The 19,797-nt window shown below is 44.5% G+C and overlaps 1 protein-coding gene across 9 annotated transcripts in view; it reads right to left on the bottom strand.

Moving 5' to 3' along the window:
* mical3a (microtubule associated monooxygenase, calponin and LIM domain containing 3a) overlaps nucleotides 1-19,797 on the bottom strand; it is a 124,301-nt gene that overhangs the window by 20,386 nt on the left and 84,118 nt on the right. For all 9 annotated transcript variants that reach the window (XM_070550462.1, XM_070550454.1, XM_070550455.1 and 6 more), the window contains 15 exons: nucleotides 19,382-19,476; nucleotides 19,183-19,276; nucleotides 15,970-16,165; nucleotides 14,591-14,847; nucleotides 14,266-14,358; nucleotides 13,614-13,757; nucleotides 13,097-13,159; nucleotides 11,975-12,049; nucleotides 9,098-9,211; nucleotides 8,922-9,001; nucleotides 6,822-8,841; nucleotides 6,643-6,737; nucleotides 5,763-5,930; nucleotides 3,890-3,940; nucleotides 184-291 (listed from right to left, as the gene is read on the bottom strand). In XM_070550462.1, the coding sequence (XP_070406563.1) occupies nucleotides 184-291; nucleotides 3,890-3,940; nucleotides 5,763-5,930; nucleotides 6,643-6,737; nucleotides 6,822-8,841; nucleotides 8,922-9,001; nucleotides 9,098-9,211; nucleotides 11,975-12,049; nucleotides 13,097-13,159; nucleotides 13,614-13,757; nucleotides 14,266-14,358; nucleotides 14,591-14,847; nucleotides 15,970-16,165; nucleotides 19,183-19,276; nucleotides 19,382-19,476 (3,653 nt within the window). The remainder of the gene's footprint in view (nucleotides 1-183; nucleotides 292-3,889; nucleotides 3,941-5,762; nucleotides 5,931-6,642; nucleotides 6,738-6,821; nucleotides 8,842-8,921; nucleotides 9,002-9,097; nucleotides 9,212-11,974; nucleotides 12,050-13,096; nucleotides 13,160-13,613; nucleotides 13,758-14,265; nucleotides 14,359-14,590; nucleotides 14,848-15,969; nucleotides 16,166-19,182; nucleotides 19,277-19,381; nucleotides 19,477-19,797) is intronic.

Raw genomic sequence — 19,797 nt, 5'->3', positions numbered from 1 at the left:
TGCTTCTCATACATAAAAAAATGCAACTGGATTTATTCCGAAGGAGCTAAACCACATAAAAGCGGCCAGATGGTTCAAAGTAATTAACTAACAGTGATGAGAATAACGCGTCTGCTTTTGAAAAAATGCTTCCAAATGACTCCCAAAAGAAGTAATAAAGCTAAGTCCCATCAGACGCTTTACCTGGGCTCTATGCAGCCGTTTGAGTTCCTCCTGTTTCGCCTGCCGCCGAGCTGCTTTCTGGACTCTGCGTGTGAGTTTGGCGTTAAGCTCTTCCTCGGTGTAGGTTTTCTGGAGGGAAAAGCAAAAATATTTGTTAGAGGAGTGTCATCCGTCAGCTACGTATCTGGAACACTGCATCCATGGGACCATGGCTCTTCAGGAAATCAAGCGAGGACGGGAAACCGGATGATCAGCCTGCACTGATATCTATTTTTAGGCTTTTACTACAAACCTCAGGACTTTTAAGGTCTTGTCAATACAATTCTACTTGCACTTACATTGGAGTTCTTTGAATAGGCTGCGACATGCTACAGCTATGGCCAAAAGTTTTTGAGAATTACACAAATGTTCATTTTTGCCAAATTTGCTGCTTCAGTGTGTTATGGCCATTTGCATTTCCTTCCCAAGGTGATGAAGAGTGATCAGATGGCTCGGAAACAAGTGCAAAGTTCCTTTCTGTCTAAAATAAACAAACTTAATACACAAAACCTGGTTTTACTCTTTGGGAGACGGTTTCAAGGTGCCTTAAAAAAAGTCCAACCAGCATCAGGACCTTCTCCTAAAGCTGAGATCGGGGCAGCAGGCAGGTGTGAAAGGATCTGAGGAAAAGCCATCTGGACGATGCCAAATGGGCCGTTCCCATCTGTACTGGGTCGGCCCGGGCCGGGTAGCCCCAGTCGGCCCCAGCCTGGCCCGGTTGATTCCACACATCCTTGTCTTAAGCCCATGTGGGCTGATTCTACCCACCAATCAGAGGCTTGCTCTAATGGAAGGTGTGAATTTGCTGTCAGCAGTGGGCGTGTTGGCCCTGGTCGGCCTGAAGCAGACCCCCTCAAAAAGAGGGATGAGAATGAGCCTTGGTTGGCCCGGAAAAATACCAGGCCACCCAGATATGTAAACAAGCTACGCTACCCGGCCCGGCCCGACCCGGTACAGATGGGAATGGCCCATTAGTGTCAAGAAGAGGGGCAAAGAAGACACTCATCTAGAAGAACATCAGAGAATGACTGATATTCTGCTGAAAGCTCAGGAAATAGATTGCAGAGACATTTTCTCAAATGAATCCTCCTTTTAACTGTTTGGAAAAATGATTGTCAGATGAAGAAAAGGTCAGCCATGTTGTCATGACACCAATAAAGCATCATGAGGCCATTCATGGGTGGGTTTGTTAAGCGAGTAGCCTTATTCGCAGTTTCACCAGATAGCACAGCTATGAACAAGGAATGGTAACTAAACATCCTCCCAGAGGAACCCCTCCCAGCCAGTTTTGCTAAAAACAGTTTTCCCAGCGAGTCAGAGCATAGTGCCATGAGGCTAAATCAAAAATAGGATGCTTGGATAATAACAAATTGAAAATTTGGTCATTCGTCCCTCTGAAAACATATGGTCAATGTTCAAGAATCAAAACCCAAAAATTCTGATAAACAGCTAATAGACAAAAAAAAGTCTGCTTATTATGCAAGAAGCCTTAAAGAGCAAGTCACCCCAAATCTACTTTTTTTTTCTGATAAACTACATAAATGTGCGTCTAATCGTGCTGCAGAAACGTGCCGTCAATAGTTTTGCACTTTAGTGCATTTTAGTTAAAATAAAATATTTCTGTTGATGCCGGGGACACACCGGCCGCCGAAGCGCCGGGAGGCGAAACGCTCACGAAATTCGGCCGCTGCTCCTCAGTTCAGACCAGACGCTTGTTTCTCCGCTCCGGTCGAGGCGCGCCTCGGCTCAGCTGTAGTTTTTCTTTTAACCACTTGGTGTCCTCCATTTCCTCTCTGCCTTTTCTCTGCTCTTTTCCTCTACACCCCCCTCCCCCTTGCTGTTTGTGTGTGTTTCTACGTGTGTGTGTGTGTGAACCTATGGTGTGAACCAGTTGTTAATAGCTGGCCTACAACTTTCTGCCTCTCTGTCCTGTTTGCTCCGCTTGAAAGACACCCCAAACCACACCCCCTTCACGTGGTCACACACACACACACACACACACACACACACACACACACACACACACACACACACACAAGTTCACTGTGTGTGTGTGTCTGTGTGTTTGTGTGGTTTTTGTGCAGTGTCTGTTTACGAACACATTTGACTATCGCGGAATTGTATTTTGAAATGCTTTATTTTGTAAAATTTACTGACCTGCCTTTTATATCTAGGTTTGACTTCCTGCCAGAATTGACGCGGTTCACCCGCGGCTCGCGAAAAAATAGAGCAGACGGCAAAACGATTGCTGCACGGCGCAGGATGGAGCGCCGGCGCTCGGCGCTTCGGCAGCCCATGTGGTCTATAGAATAGGATAACAAGGGCGCCGAATGAAGGCGGTCCCCGTTTCGTGGCGCTTCGGCGGCCGGTGTGTCCCCGGTGTAAAACTGTCAGTGTTGTGCCGTTGTCGGGTAAAAACTCTGCACTGCAGTTGAATGTAAATCTGCCATCGCTATTGGCTAAGAGTTACCCTACAATGTCAGCTGGTACCATATGATGTCACAATGTCGTGTGAGCCTGTGTGTGTGTGTGTGTGTGTGTGTGTGTGTGTGTGTGTGTGTGTGTGTGTGTGTGTGTGTGTGTGTGTATTTGTTAGCGGCTACGCCCTCTCGGTCTGCTAGGCAACAGCATTTGTTGCATTTTTCCAAACAGGAAGTGGGAGTGGAGTAATACTACGGTAGGGGGTGACTTGCTCTTTAAAGGTGTGGGAAACTTGTTTAATTGATACATTTGAAGCGTCCGCTGGTAGGAATGAATGCCTTGCAAGCCGTAGCCGGGGCAACAAAAAAAAAAGCCCCGAAACGCCTGCCACATCAGAGGAGAGCTGAACACGACAGGATTTGGTGTCTTACTTCCTGATATTTGGACATCTTGCCCCGGATTGGATAAAAGCATCACGACTCTACCACTGACTCCATTTGCTCTGCGACATGTACGTTTTCTCTCCACAAACAACACAAGACCACAGGAGCTTCTGCTGTGTGGTTGAGGCTTGCTTCCACTAGGCGAGAAGTTCTCTGCAATTTCTGAACGCTAACGCAGGAGATAGGTGTAGGAGACTATTTTCATGTTCAGAATGTATAGAAAAACTCAAAGTGACCGATTATAATCGGAAATAATTATTTAAAGTAGTTTTTCTGTGATTGCACCTTTAAAAAAAGAAGCTGCAGATCAGTTTCAACATAAACTTCTTGTAAAAAAAAACACTGAAGCAACAAACTTTGTAAAAAACAATTCTTGTGTCATTCTCAGAACTTCCTACCACAGCGGCATATATTACCTTTACTGCATCGCTTCACAGTAACATTATTTCACATGATGAACGATTCGAGTTAGCCACAGCCTATGAGAATAGATTTCCTCCCTGTTGTGACTTGTCCATAAAAAGCTGTAGAGAATCAGGAGAACTGAGGCGAAAAAAGCTCATCGAGTCACTGAACTGGAATGCATCAGTGCCGCAGCGATATCAAAGAGTCAGACAGAAAAAAGACGTAGCAGAGTGACCAAAGAAGTTAGGTGCTTTCAGAAAAGTCGTGTTTAAAAGCGAGTGAACATCCAGCAGTGAGGCAGCGAGCTTTGGGAGGGAGAGCGTATTAGTTTTTGGCCAGACGGCGTTACATGACAGTGAACTGGCGCGTGTGCAGGGAAACGAGGTGGGGGTGGGAAGGTTATCAGTTTGTAATACTACCTTTGTGGCGTACGATCTCTTGAACGCCAGCGCGTGAGGAACATAAACAGACTTGGTGAAGACAAAAACAGAAAAAAGGAAGGAAACAAACATGGTGATATGATTAAACGGGTTAATGATCACGTTAACACAAGACAATTAAAGCAAAACATTAAGCAACTATTTAGGTGGTAAAAATCATAACAGGGAATGTTAATGACCCAAAACAATAAATAAAAAGGGCTGAACTCTGAACTAGCTGCACTACAACTTGAGACTAAAGCCTGATTTATACTTCGCTGTGAGCTCCGCAACGGAGAGACGCATACGGAGTGTCGGAAAGGGTTTCCCATTCCAACTTCTGTTCAGGCAGCGGAGAGTTGCTAAGCAATTCCCCGCCAGGACAACAGAGGGCGTAGCGTTCTTCAGTGGCATCCTGCCACCATAACACTCATTTATCCGGTCCACGACAGTGTGTATTCTAATATACTCCAGAGACTTTATAGCACGGACAAATATGTCCTTCTTTCTCCTCCACCTCTTCATGCGGTCGCCACCTCTAAACAGTGGCGGTTTTACCATTAGGCATAGGTCGGTGGCTGCCTCGGGGCCCCCAACATAAGGGGGCCCCCTAGCCCTGACTGCTGGCACCCTTCTGTTAATCCCACAGTGGACTATTCCTTTAAGACGCCGATGCACAAACAGGAAGTGATTGGTAGTCATTCTACTCCAATCCAGTTGGTGGCAGTAATGCACCAAATTGTTGTTTGCCAAGTGCCACAAGACCACAAATAATAATAATAAGAAGAAGAAGAAGAAGAAAATATCATTTCTATAGCGCCCCTAATATTATATGATATATTATATTATATTGCTACTGCCTCTAAACCCACATTTCCCGTCGTTGCCTCCACGTTTGCTCCGTATTTTGTACTCCTTCATTTACAGGTGAATACGCGTTAATTTTTCTGGACTTTTTCCACGACGCGTTCTTCAATCTGTTCCGGGTCTGCAGCTAAATATTGACTAAATATCTGCTTACTTTTTAACGGAGCTACAGCGGCGCTGGTGACGAATACACAGGAAGCGACGTCCTGACCAATCACAAGCTTGCAGTCTCCGTCCCTTTCGATGGATGTTTAAAATTTTGGGCATGTCTTCGTCACTCTGTGTATAAATCAGGCTTAACGGGTGTTATTTCTAGTCCTACGTACACAAATCTAATGAGAACACGAACAGAAACATAAAAACTAACCACAACAGTCACTACAGACTAGATTATACGGTTCCAATGAGATTATATTGAGTCCTACAAAGCCTTGGAGGCATGATGGAGCTTTAATCTTCAGTTATTTTGATCGTATGAAGAATTCAGATCACCATTCAAACAGAAGAAGAGCTTCTAAAGAAAACTAAACGAAAGCAGACCTTTAGTCCTGTAATGATGCAGATTCATGCCTCTGGCCCTGAACTAGGCTTCAACTAAAACCACCAGAGTAGCAAACACACACACGACCTGAGCAGCAGCAGCGGCGGGTTGAATCATTTTGAATTTCCGAACATTGTGAATGCAAATGAATTCGAATTAAAATGCTCGCATTAGAAAACGTGTGCTAAAAGCTAAAAGGTGTGTATGAATCTATCCTTAGGAAAAAATAACGTGTTTGTGGCTTTATTTTTTTAATAAAAGCATTATACAAGATGAAGATATTAGGATTTGATTGCCTGATAAATTTGGGACTTATTGAAGAAAAAACACATTTCTCATTCTAATGCTTCAATAAAAAAAGCAAAAAACAGCTCAAATGTGTGAAATGACACAATGACGGATAATTGTTTCAACAATTACGTTGATTCAAAATTCAAAATCACTAGCGCCCCTGCTGCATGATACCTCCTCATTGTCTTTCTCCTTTTCTTGGTTTTCCCGTTCCCTTTCATTAGGAATCTCTTTAACCCTCTTTTTCTCCTTTAACTCTCTCCTTTTCTCCTTCTCCAGCTTCTCCACCTTTACTGCTTCCTTCTGCATGCCTGACACTAGGTCAAAGATGTCCACATGCCGCTAGGAGTGAAAGAAATTATTAAAAAAAAGTTTTTTTTTTGACACAAACCGGAACAGTGGCCGTCCTGACGACACAGTTTAAATCAGAAGTGCTTTAAAACTGGAGTTTTAATCAGGGTATCTGCAGGTTTAAGGGAGCCAAATTTAAGATTTTTTAAAAATTAAATTGAAGCTATAATTTCCAGCTATTGCCTGGCTGGAACTGGTGCCAACCACGTCGCGAACTTGGGATCAACCATCCAGTTATGATTAAACTTGCACTTCCCCATGGCACAAGCTCCCACTAGCTTAACCAGCTAACATGCTCATCTAAAAATAGCCCCCTTTCACAACCAGCTGAATGTGTACGGTTCCGCTTACGGCAACATCATACACAAAAAATGCTGAACACTAACTAGAAATTCACGAAAATTTTATAGAAATAAAATAATCTTGTTTATTGGGTCTTTAGTAATTTAAGACCTTTGGAAACTGTATTTAAGGATTATTTGTCATTTTTAAGGATTTTTAAGGCCTTAAATTTGGAAAAGCAAATTTAAGTCTTTTAAAGACTTTTTAAGGACCCGCGGATACCCTGTTAATTGTCTATCGTATGCAGACCTGAATAATTGCTTAAAAAAAGACTTTAAAGGGTTTTAAACCGACAGGAAGAAAAGCAGAAAACGTTCAGAACATCTGCTCTTTAGCCTGTCGTCTACTTGTCATTACTCACATCTGCCTTTGATTTCTGGGACGACCTTTCCAGGACATCATCGCAGGACAGATCAGAGTCCTCGGAGAAACTCAAGTTTTTGCGGGATTTCAAATCTGTTGAGCACGACAAAACCATCAGCTGATTAACTTTTCCGATTCTTCGGCTTGAAGCGTTCTGACAAATGCCGCGGATCTCACCAGATCTTCCCAAAGGAGGCGTTTTCTTCTTTCCAGAGTCCTGCGTGGTGGAGCTGGATGACGGCGTGCTTGGACATGACTTGTCCTTCTTCTTCTTGTCCTTTTTGTACCCAGAGAAGACGGCCTTCCACAAGGACTTGTGTTTGGGTGGCGTCTCGTCGGTGCCCGACTGTCTGCTGCCGTCGTTCTTCGCTTTCTTCTCCTTCTTATTCTTCCGAGGCGAAAACAGCGAGCTTCGCTTCTTGCTTTTGCTCGTAGACGAGCCGTCCGAGGACGCCACTGAGCTGTCCAGACTCTTGTTGCTGCTGAAGAAGCGTTCGGGACCGGCGTCTGCCTTCTTTGACTCTAGAGCTTTCACAGCTGAGCTTTTCGGAGACCTGGCTTGATTTTTAGATTTTCCAGCCGACTCTGGGGTAGCGCTCCAGGCCACTTTGGGCGACGTGCCTCTGTCCGTGTCTGACTCCTTCATTTTGCTCAGCTGCTTGGCCATGGCGTCTTTGAGCGCCTGGCTCTTGACAGACTTTTCTCTTGCTCTAATTCTCTCCTCAGCAATCTCCTTGGCTTCTGGAGAGCACTGGGTTGCCCTTTGGCTCTTGGAAACTGGGTTGACTGGGATTTTGGGTTTCCCATTTTCCATTGCCAGAGCCAGATGTAGGGGAGGCTTGCTGGTAGGTGGAGTATAATATTTGTTCATGCTTGTTTCTGGCGTGCGATCATCATAGGACTCCTCCACATCATCTGCAAATGGGATTTCCTCAACCGTCTCCACAAAAGACTTCCTCGCCTCGGCTGGTCGGGGCTTTTTCTTCTCCCTCATAACAACCACCGACGCTGACTCCGGTGCTGCCTCAGGAGAGGACACCTTCCTGGGGGCAGGTTTGGGCATGGCCACTGGGCTCAGCTGGGACCTCGGCGTGGGAACGGGAGTCTTTGTTTTCGCCGACTCTTTGGCACGCTCTGGTGGACATTTTCCTGCTCCGTTGCTCCAAGGCACCTGATGTCGCTGCTGCCTGAACACAGCTGGAGACTGATTAGCAGGCACAGGTGGCGGCGGACTGGAGGGCGGTGTGAGCATGGTGGAGTCTGACGTGTTATAGGCATCGCTGTTCACCGTTTGACTCGTAGCCGTGCTTCCATTCAAGCCCAAGCCCGAGCTGCCGTTGACATCCTTCTTATCCAGCTCGTTCCTCTTGGCCTCTAGAGGAGCAATGGGAGTAATGACTTGACCCTCAAGCGTGATATTCAGTCTACGAATGACAGTGCGGCCAGTGATGGTGGGCTTCTGTTCCTCAGACACTTCTGGTGACGGCGTCTTTGCAGGGATGGGCTCCGGTTTTGGACTCGTAACAGCACTCTTCTCCAAGACTTTACTGCTGCGGTCTAAAGGAGACAGTCCAAGGCTCTTCCTTATCTCAGCACTCTTTAACCAAAACTCCTCGATTATGTCGGCCTTTTTAGACAGAGACTCCTCTGTCGAGGAATCTGAAGACCTGGAAATGTCATTCTTGTCTGCTTTGCCCATGGGTGTGGAAGCGACAGCGGGGACCGGCTGAGTTCTGACAGGAGAATCGGAGGTGAGGGGTGACGAGGGCTCGTGGCACGGCAGGGGCTGGGCGCAGATTGGGGAAAGGGGGTTTCCTGTGAGAGGACAAATGGAGCGGTGAGGGAAGACTGGAGATTTGTGCGTTCGAGTCTCCGGAAGTGGGATGGGCTGGGAACGGATGGGTGAAGTTGGTGGTGACCTGACGGGTGACCTGACAGGCGACTCGTTGGCTGGCTTTGCTAAAGAGGCAGCAGGTGATGTGGAAGCTGAGGCAGAAGGAGAGGCAGCGGAGAAGAGGCCATTTTCAGGGGAAGCAGGAGCAGTGTGGGCAGGCAAAGGAACTGAAGCAGAAAATGGAACAGGCGCCGCTGACGGGCTCCTGACGGGCGAAGACGCAGGTGTTTTCTCAGGCTCTCTTTCCTCGGGTATGAACGGATCTGGAAAAAACCGGATGCTGGGAGACGTCACTGGAGTTACCTAAAAAGGAAGGGTGGAATTTAGGGTTCAGTCGAAACGCATCACTGACTTTTCGCTTGTTAAGACTGGAACTGTCTCACTTTTGTTTCAGGCTCTGGCGATGGTCTGAGGGGAGAAAGAACCACGTCGCCCTTCTGCACTGGGCCGACGCTCGATGAGTCTTAATTCACACAACAGGAAACAAGAAGGCAAAGATTGCCATTTGTGTAAAAATATCTTTCAGGTACATTTAAAGGAACCATTTCTGGAACGGTACCGATAGTGGAGGCCATTCCCAGACTTTCTGCTCCCGCGGTTTCCACAGCAGGAGCTTCGTTGTTCTCCGACGGATGCAAACGGGTCTCGGCTTCTGCATCTGAAGGGATGTCGTCTGTAGTTAACAAACAAAGATGAACGCAATGAGATAAATGCAGAGCCACTGTTTTTTTTTTTCATCCTTTGTTTATGACAAAAAATGAATTAAATAACAAGAGTTGGATGCTTTTATGTCGGCACAATCTTCGGTCAATAAACCATAACCAGAATCAAAGAAAAAGCCGTTTTCTATGCAGGATTTTAGAATAAAGCAGCAATTTAAGCCTCGACTAGTGCTGAATATAATCAGAAGGGGAGGTGAATCATTCACTCTAAAGGTGTTCAAAGAGCAGTGGGACCCACTGAGTGATTTATTTTTTCAGCATTCCAATAAAAGTCAAGAATGATTTTGTTCTAACAGAAGCTTCTGAAGCAGCTATAGCACATTGTTACTAGGAGGTCTAATAAAACATGCAGAGAGTCAAATCAGCATTTGTCTTTACTGGTTTCATTACGTTTTATTTCATTTCATGCGAACATTCTCTAACTTTTACTAAAACACACCTTGTGTGCATCATAGTAACACTTTTACAACAACCATTACTGATCAAAGGCTGATCCAGATCGTGTTCTCGTTAATGAGAGTAACTAGAAAACAGGCGACTCGTCACATCCTGGTCTTTAATGTCTTTTTGAAAGCAGACATTTATCCACATATCTCATATTCTCAGGAGACTTGAGCTTTTTATGTCAACATTTTTTCTCCCATCAACTGGAATATTAGGACCTCAGACATTGACCAGCATCCTTTTTAAAGATCTAGTACTCCAAAATTTTAAATAAAAAATTTATTTTTCTGAAATTGTCTGAAATGCCTTGGAGGTCAGACTCCGGTGCACCTGTCTGACGGAGAACTCGGCCGGAAGAGAAGGTGGAAAAACACAACAGTAGTTGGAATCTTGTTTCCTGATATTTGGACATCTCGCCTCTGATTGGCTAACAAGTATGCAACTCTGACTCCGTTTGCTCTGCAAAGTGGATGTTGTCTCCCCACAAATACAAACCTGGAGGTCGTCTGAAGTGTGGTGGAGTTGCTAATGCTAACAGTTAGCTGCTACTAGCCGAGACGTCCTCTGCTGTTTCCTGGATGCTGAACCAACAACAGCCTTTGAGTCAGGATGGGCGAGTCCCTGAATGCTAAGTGACAGTGACAAACTGGAGCCTTTTATTTAAAGCTGCTTTTACCTAAATCTTTTATTTTCTTATTTTTAACTAAAATCATCTTTCATCCGTTTAGGAAATGTTTGAATTTTATTACTTTATTTTGCCCCAGGGTGACATTTTTAAAAAACACCACATTGACTACCATTTATATGCAGACGATTGCCAATTATATGCCTCTGTGAAGCCTAATGACTCCTTACAGCCCCTAGTTGAAAGCTGCAATGATGTGAAGAGCTGGCTGTCAGAACTTTCTTTTGCTGAATGAAGCCAAGACAGAGGCCATCATTTTCAGCCCTAAGACTTCTCAAAGTCCCCAACTGACCCTTTTATCTCAAGTGGGTTGAAAACCTGTGTCACAAACTTAGGGGTTGTGATGGATGCTAAACTAAAAATGGACATTCATGTCAACCAGGTAGTTAAGACCTGTTTTTACCACCAGAGGCGTCTCTCTAAAGTTAAGCCCATTTTAAAAAGGCGTCATCTCCATTCAGTTGTCCATGCCTTCATTACTTCCCGTCTCGACTACTCTAACTCAGTGCTATACGGTATCTCCTCCTCCACTCTCGCTCGCCTTCAGCTTTTGCAGAACGCAGCAGCTCGATTCTTGACTGGCACCAGGCAGCGAGAACACATCACACCGGTTTTATCAAATCTCCATTGGCTCCCCATCCATCTCCGGATAGAGTTTAAGATCCTGGTTTTTGTGTTTAAATCCCTCAATAACTTAGCACCTGGCTACTTGTCTGAGCTCATTCACCCTTATGTCCCTACGAGATCCCTCCGATCAGCGGACCAGCGCCTCCTCCATGTCCCTAGCTCCCGCTGTAAATCCCGCGGGGAGCACGCCTTTTCAGTTTGTGCGCCAAAGCTCTGGAACCACTTGCCCCTCCTGATCAGACTCTCTTCCTCTCTTTCCCTTTTTAAGTCTCATAAAAAAAACTCACTTTTATTCGTTGGCTTTTAATTCAGTCTAACTTATTCTCTTTCTCCTTTTCTTTTCGATTTGAATTACTCGATTTTAATGGATTTAGTTTTTATTTTTGATTGTTTTTATTGAGTGTTTTTGTTCACCACTTTGGTTGGCTCTCATGCCGTGTATACAAATAAACTTGGTATGGTACTTTTTTTTCTGATGTTAATCTACTTCTGTTTTGAGATCATTATGATTTTATGACTTTTGTTTTGATCTATGTGAAGCACTTTGTGATTCTAAGTCTGTGATAAGTGCTATAAATAAAATTTTCTTACTTACATACTAGTATGACGTAGATCTGTCAGGATTTTCTAATCCTAGAATTGGATTAAATTGTAGGCGATTTGTGATTAAAAATCAAATTACTGAAGTGGATTCACTCAAACCAGTAGGACTCTTTTTTTTTTGTTCATTTTCTGGCTTTCGCATGTATCGATCCTCCAACAGGGCCTGTAATTAAAATGTGGGTCCCTGAGAGTTTTAATTCTGCTTTAGATAAAAACAAAACACTTCTTATCCTTTTAATTCATCAGGTTGTATGTTTAAACTTTAAATTGTTCATTTGAATAAGTAGTCATGTGCATGAAATGGACTTAATAAATCAAGTTTTGGTTATTAATTTTATTATTATTATACTTTTACCCTGATCCAGTTCGGTTCCAGGTTCCACATCAGGACTGTCTGCTTCGGCCTCCAGTTCTTTATCTTCACAAAGTTCTGATTAGGGTTAAAAAAAAATGAAAGGAAGAAATGAGGAATCTGGCTATCGCGATCAGGCTTCAGTCAATAAAAGGGTGAGTAGTTTTTAAAAGCCCTAACAGCTTCAATAATCTTTCCTCACACATTCTGACTGCAGACTCCAAAGATATTGAAACCGCTTATGAAGAACGGAGAGCAGAAATTAATAACTCAAAATAGGATAGATTTAAAAATCTAAAGATTTTCACTTTAAAAAGCAAGAAAATGATTTAGTAAAGAGAGTTTTGCACATAAATCTAATTATTTGTTATTGATAAGAACAAAACATAAGCTTGATTAGTGAAAAAAGACATGCAGCTGTTCTTTTTAAAGTAAAAATGAATCGATACATTAGCTGGAAGCAAAAGCGAACCAGTAAAGTTATTAAAAACCAGCCATAGAGCTATACATCTCTGAGAACGTCTGGTGTTCCTAAATAAACCTGCAGGAGGACGTGACGATTGATCCATGCACCTCTGAAAACGAATCACAGCCGTTTTCATCACTTGTGTTTAACACACCAGATGATGCACCAAAAACAAAAACCAGACTCTTTCTTATCCAAGAAGCTGCATGGATGCAAGTAAAGGACCCTCATTTCATTCATTCAAGCCTTTAAAGTACTTCAGCAGCTTTAAAGCTCTTAACTTGGTGTGAGAGCGCTGCTGAGTTCACAAAGATAGAAACAGTTGCAGCAGATTCTGCCCACACGAGGGCAAGGGGAACACAAGCGGTTTCAGTCCTCGACGGCTGACTCTGTGAAAGCCGCTGCAGCGCGGGAGGAGATGTGGTTGAAGTGCAGAGAAAACACACACTACTGGAAGGGAAAAAAGGTGGAATAAGAAATGATCTGATCCTCGGGCCTCGGTGCTCGTGAGAGTGAGAAGCCTAGCAGCGTGCATGCTTGTGAGTTCCCCGCTCTGCGTGTTTCTGCATGCGCCAGTAAAAAAAACAAAAAGAGAGCCAGCCGATAGACAGATAAGAGTCGAAGACGGGACGTCGGCATCCCGTTTAGGTCTGCGCTACCTCCAGACAAGGTCTCCAACCAGACTCTCACTGCTTCGTGGCGGGTGGATGTGTGGGCGGGGGCTACTCTCAAAGAAGGAACAACAGAAAGATGGCAGAGAAAATAACGGTGGAGCGATTAGACACATGGGAAAGAAAACATCGGAACACAACAGAACCAAATCAAAGGAACTGATGGGGGGGTTATGCAGCGCTCTGGGACACGGCTGGGGAACGCTACATTCACCCCCCAGAGGGTCAAAACAGCAGCTCTGGATAAGGGGTGGAGAAAATTAAAGAGCTGCACACAAAATTAGACATTCCAGTTAAAAAAACATTTAAATACAAAAAATGTACGTAAGCAGAAATCATTCAAACCAGCAGGTGAGTTAGTCGGGAGGAGATGGATTCAATTTTCACTCAAAAAAATAAAAAAAATAAAATAAAAAACAAACTGAAGACAGACGAGGGATCAGATCTTCAACATGTCGAGGGGCGTGGCTCTCCCTCCTGGACCTTTGAAGGGGGGCGGGGTTACCTGTGGAGGAGGGCTGGGGGTGTTGGGAGGTCGGGGAAAGCAGGTCATCCTCGTCTCCCCCAGAGTCCAGGTGTGTTCTGGTCAAAGCTGGGATGGTGCTGGGGTCCACAGGTCGTAGGACTTGTTGGATGTGTACGTTCCTGGCTACATTTGTGTTTGTTTGTTTGTTTGTTTGTTTATAAAGTGGGATGAGTTGTGTGGTTCGAGAGAGAGAACGGGATGATGAAGCAAGAGAGCAGGTGTGCAAGAAAATTAGGACAGACGAGAGAAAAGGTAAAGGAGAGGACACAAATAAAAAAGAGAAGGCAGAAACATCGTTACTTAGAAGAAAAACCACCACAGTGGAAAGTTGCATGAAGGGTGCATGCATGTGCACACGAGTAAAACAAAAACAGCCTAAAACTTAACATAAAACAAAGGAGTTTCTTTCCTAAATGCAGCTAAATCATAACCGCAGAGCCTGGAGGGTAAACAAATCAGTGAAAATGTTTTAGGCTGTAAAACCAAAGCCAGGATTAATAAGCAGGTTAAACAGCTCACAGGAAACTCAACAGCAACAAACAACCAAAACACAGCAAAACGTTTCTGTTTAAAACTAACAGAAATCAGCCATCACTTCATGTTTTCAGCAAACACATCCACAGGCTGCTACCTTTAAATGTACCAACATCCTCTTCATCTGTCAGGAACTTGTCCAGCCAAAGGCCTGACTGGAGCTCGGTGTCCCAGGGGCAGTAATCACCCTCTGACAGCAGGGGGAGACACATGCCCAACAAGAACACACGTAGCATATAGAGTGGATGGGGATGGGGGGATAATGGAGGAGGGAAGAAGAAAAGAGGATGAAGACGGCGTCTGTGACAACGAGACAAAAACGTGACATTCGGCAGGAGGTGCCGTTTGTTCTGGGGTCTGGACGGGATGTAAACAAACATGAAAACAAACACCTCACAACAACCATAACGTCACTAATTTACCGTCACTAGATTCGTCGTCCTCTTCATCCTCTTCTTCCTCCTCCTCCTCCTCCTCTTCCTCATCTTCTTCCACATCTCCTTCCCTGCTGATCGCATCAGCTGGAGACTCGCCCTCTGCCTCGTCGGGGTTGCCCCTCAACTTAGCGTGGAGCTCCACTGCGTCCTTCCAGGGAACGCCGCCCAGATCCGAAGGGCTGTGGGGCAGCTCCTCGGCTTCCTCTTGCTCATCTTCCTCCTCCATGTCCGATTCCGAGCTACTGTTGAATTTGGACATGTTGAAATAAACGTCAACGACTATGGGATTAGATTTGTGCCAATAGGATCAAGAAAAAGACTTTGGAGATGAAACAAATTTTAAGACATTGAGAGAAAAAAACATTCGTTTCAAAAGAAAAACTTACGATCTGAATCAGATTCTTAAAATGATCAAGAAAAACACTTTGACGGCCAAACAAAAAATAAGAAATTGATAGAACAAAAATATTGACTAAAGGAAAAAATAAAGTTTCTAAAGTAAAACTTACGATCTGAATCAACTTCTTAAAATGAGTAACAAAGTATGTTTCGTTTTTCGGTTTGCCTCCATGTGTTTTTGTCATCAGTCTCCTTAGTTTCGTTCTCGCTGCTCACAGCTTTGCTCTCACTACCAGATTTGCACTTACACTGTCTGGCTTTCTCCTTTGCAATCCCTGAGTTTTTGGTTGCAATTCTGACGCAACCCTTTCGGGTGGGTGGGACTTCTGAGAAGTCCTCTCCCATAGGACAGTGGTTTCTCTTGAGTGACAGTTCAGTGGCCCGGAAGTGATGTAGCCTCCAAGACATTTTTTTTTCCACCTCGGTCAACAAGATGAATTTTGAGCCCCAAACACGTTATTTCTGCTGTCTGTGGTGTCTACTGAGGATCTAAAGTGAGTAATGATCGTATATTTTATCTTTTCTTAGTTAATCTGTAAGTTAAGCCACTTTTTAAGTTGGTTTTAACCAGACGTTAGCTCACTAGCTAGCTGCTAAGCAAGCCATTGTGCTAGCTAGTGTGTGTTTGTGTGTGTCTGCTCTGTCTTCTCCATCCCCAGTGAGTCGTGGAGGATGGCTGCTTATACTGAGCCAGGATGCTCTGGAAGTTTCTTCCCGTTAAAAGGGAGTTTTCCTCTCCACTGTCACTAAATGCTTGCTTAGTATGAGGATTGCTGCGAAGAATGACACTAGTCAGTGACTTGATGCAATTTGCTGGGTTCCTTATATAGGAAACATTATTTCTGATTGGCTTAATGAACTGACCTGTATTGGAATGTTTATTATGTGAAGTGCCTTGAGACGACTCTTGTCATGATTTGGCGCTATATAAATAAACTTGACTTGAAATGCGGTTTTCGTCCAACCTGGAGCCCAGGTCGACGTCCGTGGGCTTGTCCAGCACACTGCTGAGGTTGTGCTCCGCCAGCGTCTCCTCAGGCACCTCCTCCAGCTCCTCCTCCCTCTGAAGGGACAGGCGATAGTTCTCCAACTCGATGCGCTCCGGAGTTCCACGTAGGCGTTTCGCTAAGCTGGGCTCCTGCAGGCCGTTGACCTCCAGTACTGTGGCCCAGCAGAAAGCGGAGAGTCCAGGTGAAATTGTGGTGCATGGGAGAGCAGAAAGCAGCAGGTGAGAAAAAAAAAAGAATGAATCTGATCTTGATGCAACAAACAAGAATTAAAAAAAAGCGCCATGCAGGCCCGGCTGAATGTTTCCCCTTCTGTCTGAATCAGTGTTCTGTTTCAGCGTCTCGAGTGGATCTAACATCATCCCCACTTATTCACCCCAATAAGGAAAAAAACTGACAAGGACACGTCGATTTAAGGTCTGCTGCTGCATTTATTGCATTTGTTTTTATTCCTACAGCAAAAACAAACATCTTAACACACTAAAACGCTCCTGTTGCACACACAAGGCTCGTGCCTTGCCTTGATCCCATCCTGAAAAGCAAACCTTAAAACTGCTTTTATTTTAAAGATGCATCAATCTGAACTGGACTTTTTTGTATGGTGCGGGTTTATAAGAGAAAACTATAAACCGTCTCCCTCACAGCAGAATTCTGCATTTTTCATGCAGCAGAAATTAGCTGCGGAGCTAGCTACTGCGGCTAATCTGGCTGGAGTTTCATAGGAAAAAAATACGAGATTTAAGACAATGCAAACGCTACAAAATAGCTTCAGCAGAAATTGCTTTGAATATTTAACTGACCCCATTAACACTAACTTGTTTGTCTCATGGCATCTAAACCCCATTTCTCTGAACTGAGGCTTTTCAAAGTGCTATAACAACAGAGAACATATTAATGGTTTATAAACTGAATTTGTGTGGGATTAAAATGAATGTTTCCTCTTTCTCACCTAAAAATTAAACACAACTGACAAAAATAATCTCTTTTTCTTGCTTTATTATTCATAAAATTCATCCAAACGCGTGCACGATAAATGTTGGCTTTCTAAAATATGATATTTGTGAAAATAAAGTGAGTTTTAAACCAGATACATGAAAACGGAACATGATTAAATCTAATCTGATAAATGTTTAATAATATGCTTTTTACTACATTCATTTAAATAGTTTAATCTGTCAAATATGACGTGATTTCTCCATATCTAATCCCTAAAACTAATGTAGAATAATAAATAATTTAAGCTACTATTAGATGTTTACTCTTACCATCTAATTAAAGTTGTTTCTAGACTCATTTGTGGTTCTATTTGACTTTAATATGGAGAGAGGTGAATGCAGAAAGGATGCATTACAAGAGTTTCTGAACAGCAGCCTGTCTGTGGTGAAAGGCTGGAAATTACAAAGAGATTAAAGCACGAGAGAGCCAATCACAGGCGCCGGTTAAGCTCTCAGTTTTAAGATGCTCTAATAGGAGGAGGGAAAGGTAAAGCTCACAAAGGCACCGATACAGGCATCTCATCACAGGGTGGTCGCATCAGTACGGTCTAAAACATCTCACAGAGAAACAGAATAAAGCAGCACATCACACAGCAGGCACGGGAAAAGTCACATCATGGGGGGGGGGGGGGGGGGGGTAGCGAGACAGAGAGAAAGAGGGAGGGAGAGAGAGACACACACACAGAAAGAGAGTAGGAGGGAGAGAGAGAGAGAGCTAGTGAGCGAAAGACAGAGCGAGACACAGAGCAAGAGAGGGAGAGAAACAGAGAGTAAGAGAGGGAGAGAGAGAAAAATGAAAGACTGAGGGAGAGAGACAGAAAGAAAGAAAAAGGGAGAGACAGAGAGTGAGAGAGAGACAGAGAGAGAGAGAAAATGAGGGAGTGAAAGACAGAGTGAGACAGGGAGCAAGAGAGGGGGGGAAACAGAGAAAGAGAGTAGGAGGGAGAAAGGGGAAGAGAGAGAAAGAGGAAGAGAGAGAGAGAAAAAGAGAGGGAGAGAGACAGAAAGAAAGAAAAAGGGAGACAGAGAGTGAGAGAGAGAGAGAGAGAGAGACAGAGAGAGAGAAAATGAGGGAGTGAAAGACAGTGAGACACAGAGCAAGAGAGGGAGAGAAACAGAGTAAGAGAGGGAGAGAGAGAGAAAAACGAAAGACTGAGGGAGAGAGAGACAGAAAGAAAGAAAAAGGGAGAGACAGAGAGTGAGAGAAAATGAGGGAGTGAAAGACAGAGTGAGACACAGAGCAAGAGAGTAGGAGGGAGAAAGGGGAAGAGAGAGAAAGAGGGAGGGAGAGAGAGAGGCGCACACACAGAGAAAGAGAGTAGGAGACAGAGAGAGAGTGAGTGAAAGACAGAGCGAGACACAGAGCAAGAGAGGGAGAGAGACAAACAAAAGAAAGAGGGAGGTAGCGAGAGAGAGACACAGAAAGAGAGAGAGACACGGGGGGGGGGGGGGGGGTCACAGGCTAAAGAAAGGGTTACAGTAAAAAATAAAAAAAAGTCCATCTTAGCAGGGATTTTATTTATTTAAAACAGGCAGATAAGTATGTCTAATATTCAGGTTAAACTCCAGGAACGTACGTTAGTAAACTTAAATTTGCATCATTATCTACGGTTATCGCCACATCACGTCCTGAACAGGAAATCAGAACTCCAAAAGAGTGGCTGCCTGAAGAGCTGACCACAGTAAATCCTGACGAGTTCTGATTCCCGAGCCAAGAACAACTAAATTACGGTGCATCGTTCTCGTCTCTAATACGCTGCCAGATCCCTCCCTAGCTGCCTCTGCCAATCACAACGCTGGCAAAGGCGCCAATGATGCGTCTTCACTTAGACACGAACTCACAAAACGTACACGAGCACCTCCAATCAGTGAGTCCCGACTAATAAATCATCACAATCCCATTTGTGTTGGTTAACCAACGGTTAATAAAGGAGGGTGGACTACAGAAAAGACAGAATGGAGGAGTCCTGCTAGAGGAGATTCAGGAGGACATTGATGGTGAAACAGCAGAAGAGGTAGATGCAGTAGGCGTAAAAGAAGGGAGAATCTAGGCGGTTGTGCGCCACCTGCTGGCAGGTCCATGACAGCGTACGGCGGAGGACACGTAGCGGGACCCCCACACCCGCGGCCAGACGGCGGGGCACAGCCAGCACACCTACGGAGGAAAAGCTGGTACCTGAGGGTTGGAGCTCAGCTTGAGGAGCTGCTGCTGCCATCGCCCTCCCCGGGGCATCGACAGTCACCGTGGTGGTCTGGGGCGTCTGACTCTCCTGCAAGGAACAGATCAAAAGTGACGTACACAACAAATTATTCAGGAATTTGACCTTGTGAGCTAAAATGTAAAAAGAACTGATCGTGTGGAGGAAGACGAATACCTTAGCTGAGACCGGAGCAGGAGAAGGAGCAGACCTCTTCCTCTGAGCATAGCCAGACAAACGGTAACAGTAGTGGGGCTTGCAGTAGAACTTTCCTGTAGGACACAAAAAAGTGAAAATAGTATAAAAAAGTAGTAAATGAATGAAATTTCACCAGAAGAGATGCTGAACTGTAGAGGAGGAATATGTGCATGTGAAGGAAAATCAAAGAACTGCTTTGTGTTTCCCCTCAGACCGTCAGTGGGTTGCTGTCCCACAGCGAACAGTCTGCTGTCTGTCTGGGAACAATGGACACCTCCAAGCGGGGACAAACGCCGAGCCATAAGGCTGGACTCGGCTCTGAGGTCAGAGCGATCAACTGTGATATCAAACATGGACGCAATACCTTTAGATTTATGGATGATGATGTTTGTTAG

The sequence above is a fragment of the Nothobranchius furzeri genome, chromosome 4 (assembly GCF_043380555.1).
Source record: "Nothobranchius furzeri strain GRZ-AD chromosome 4, NfurGRZ-RIMD1, whole genome shotgun sequence".
Taxonomy (NCBI): Eukaryota; Metazoa; Chordata; class Actinopteri; order Cyprinodontiformes; family Nothobranchiidae; genus Nothobranchius; species Nothobranchius furzeri.
This window is presented reverse-complemented; position numbering and strand designations above follow the sequence as displayed.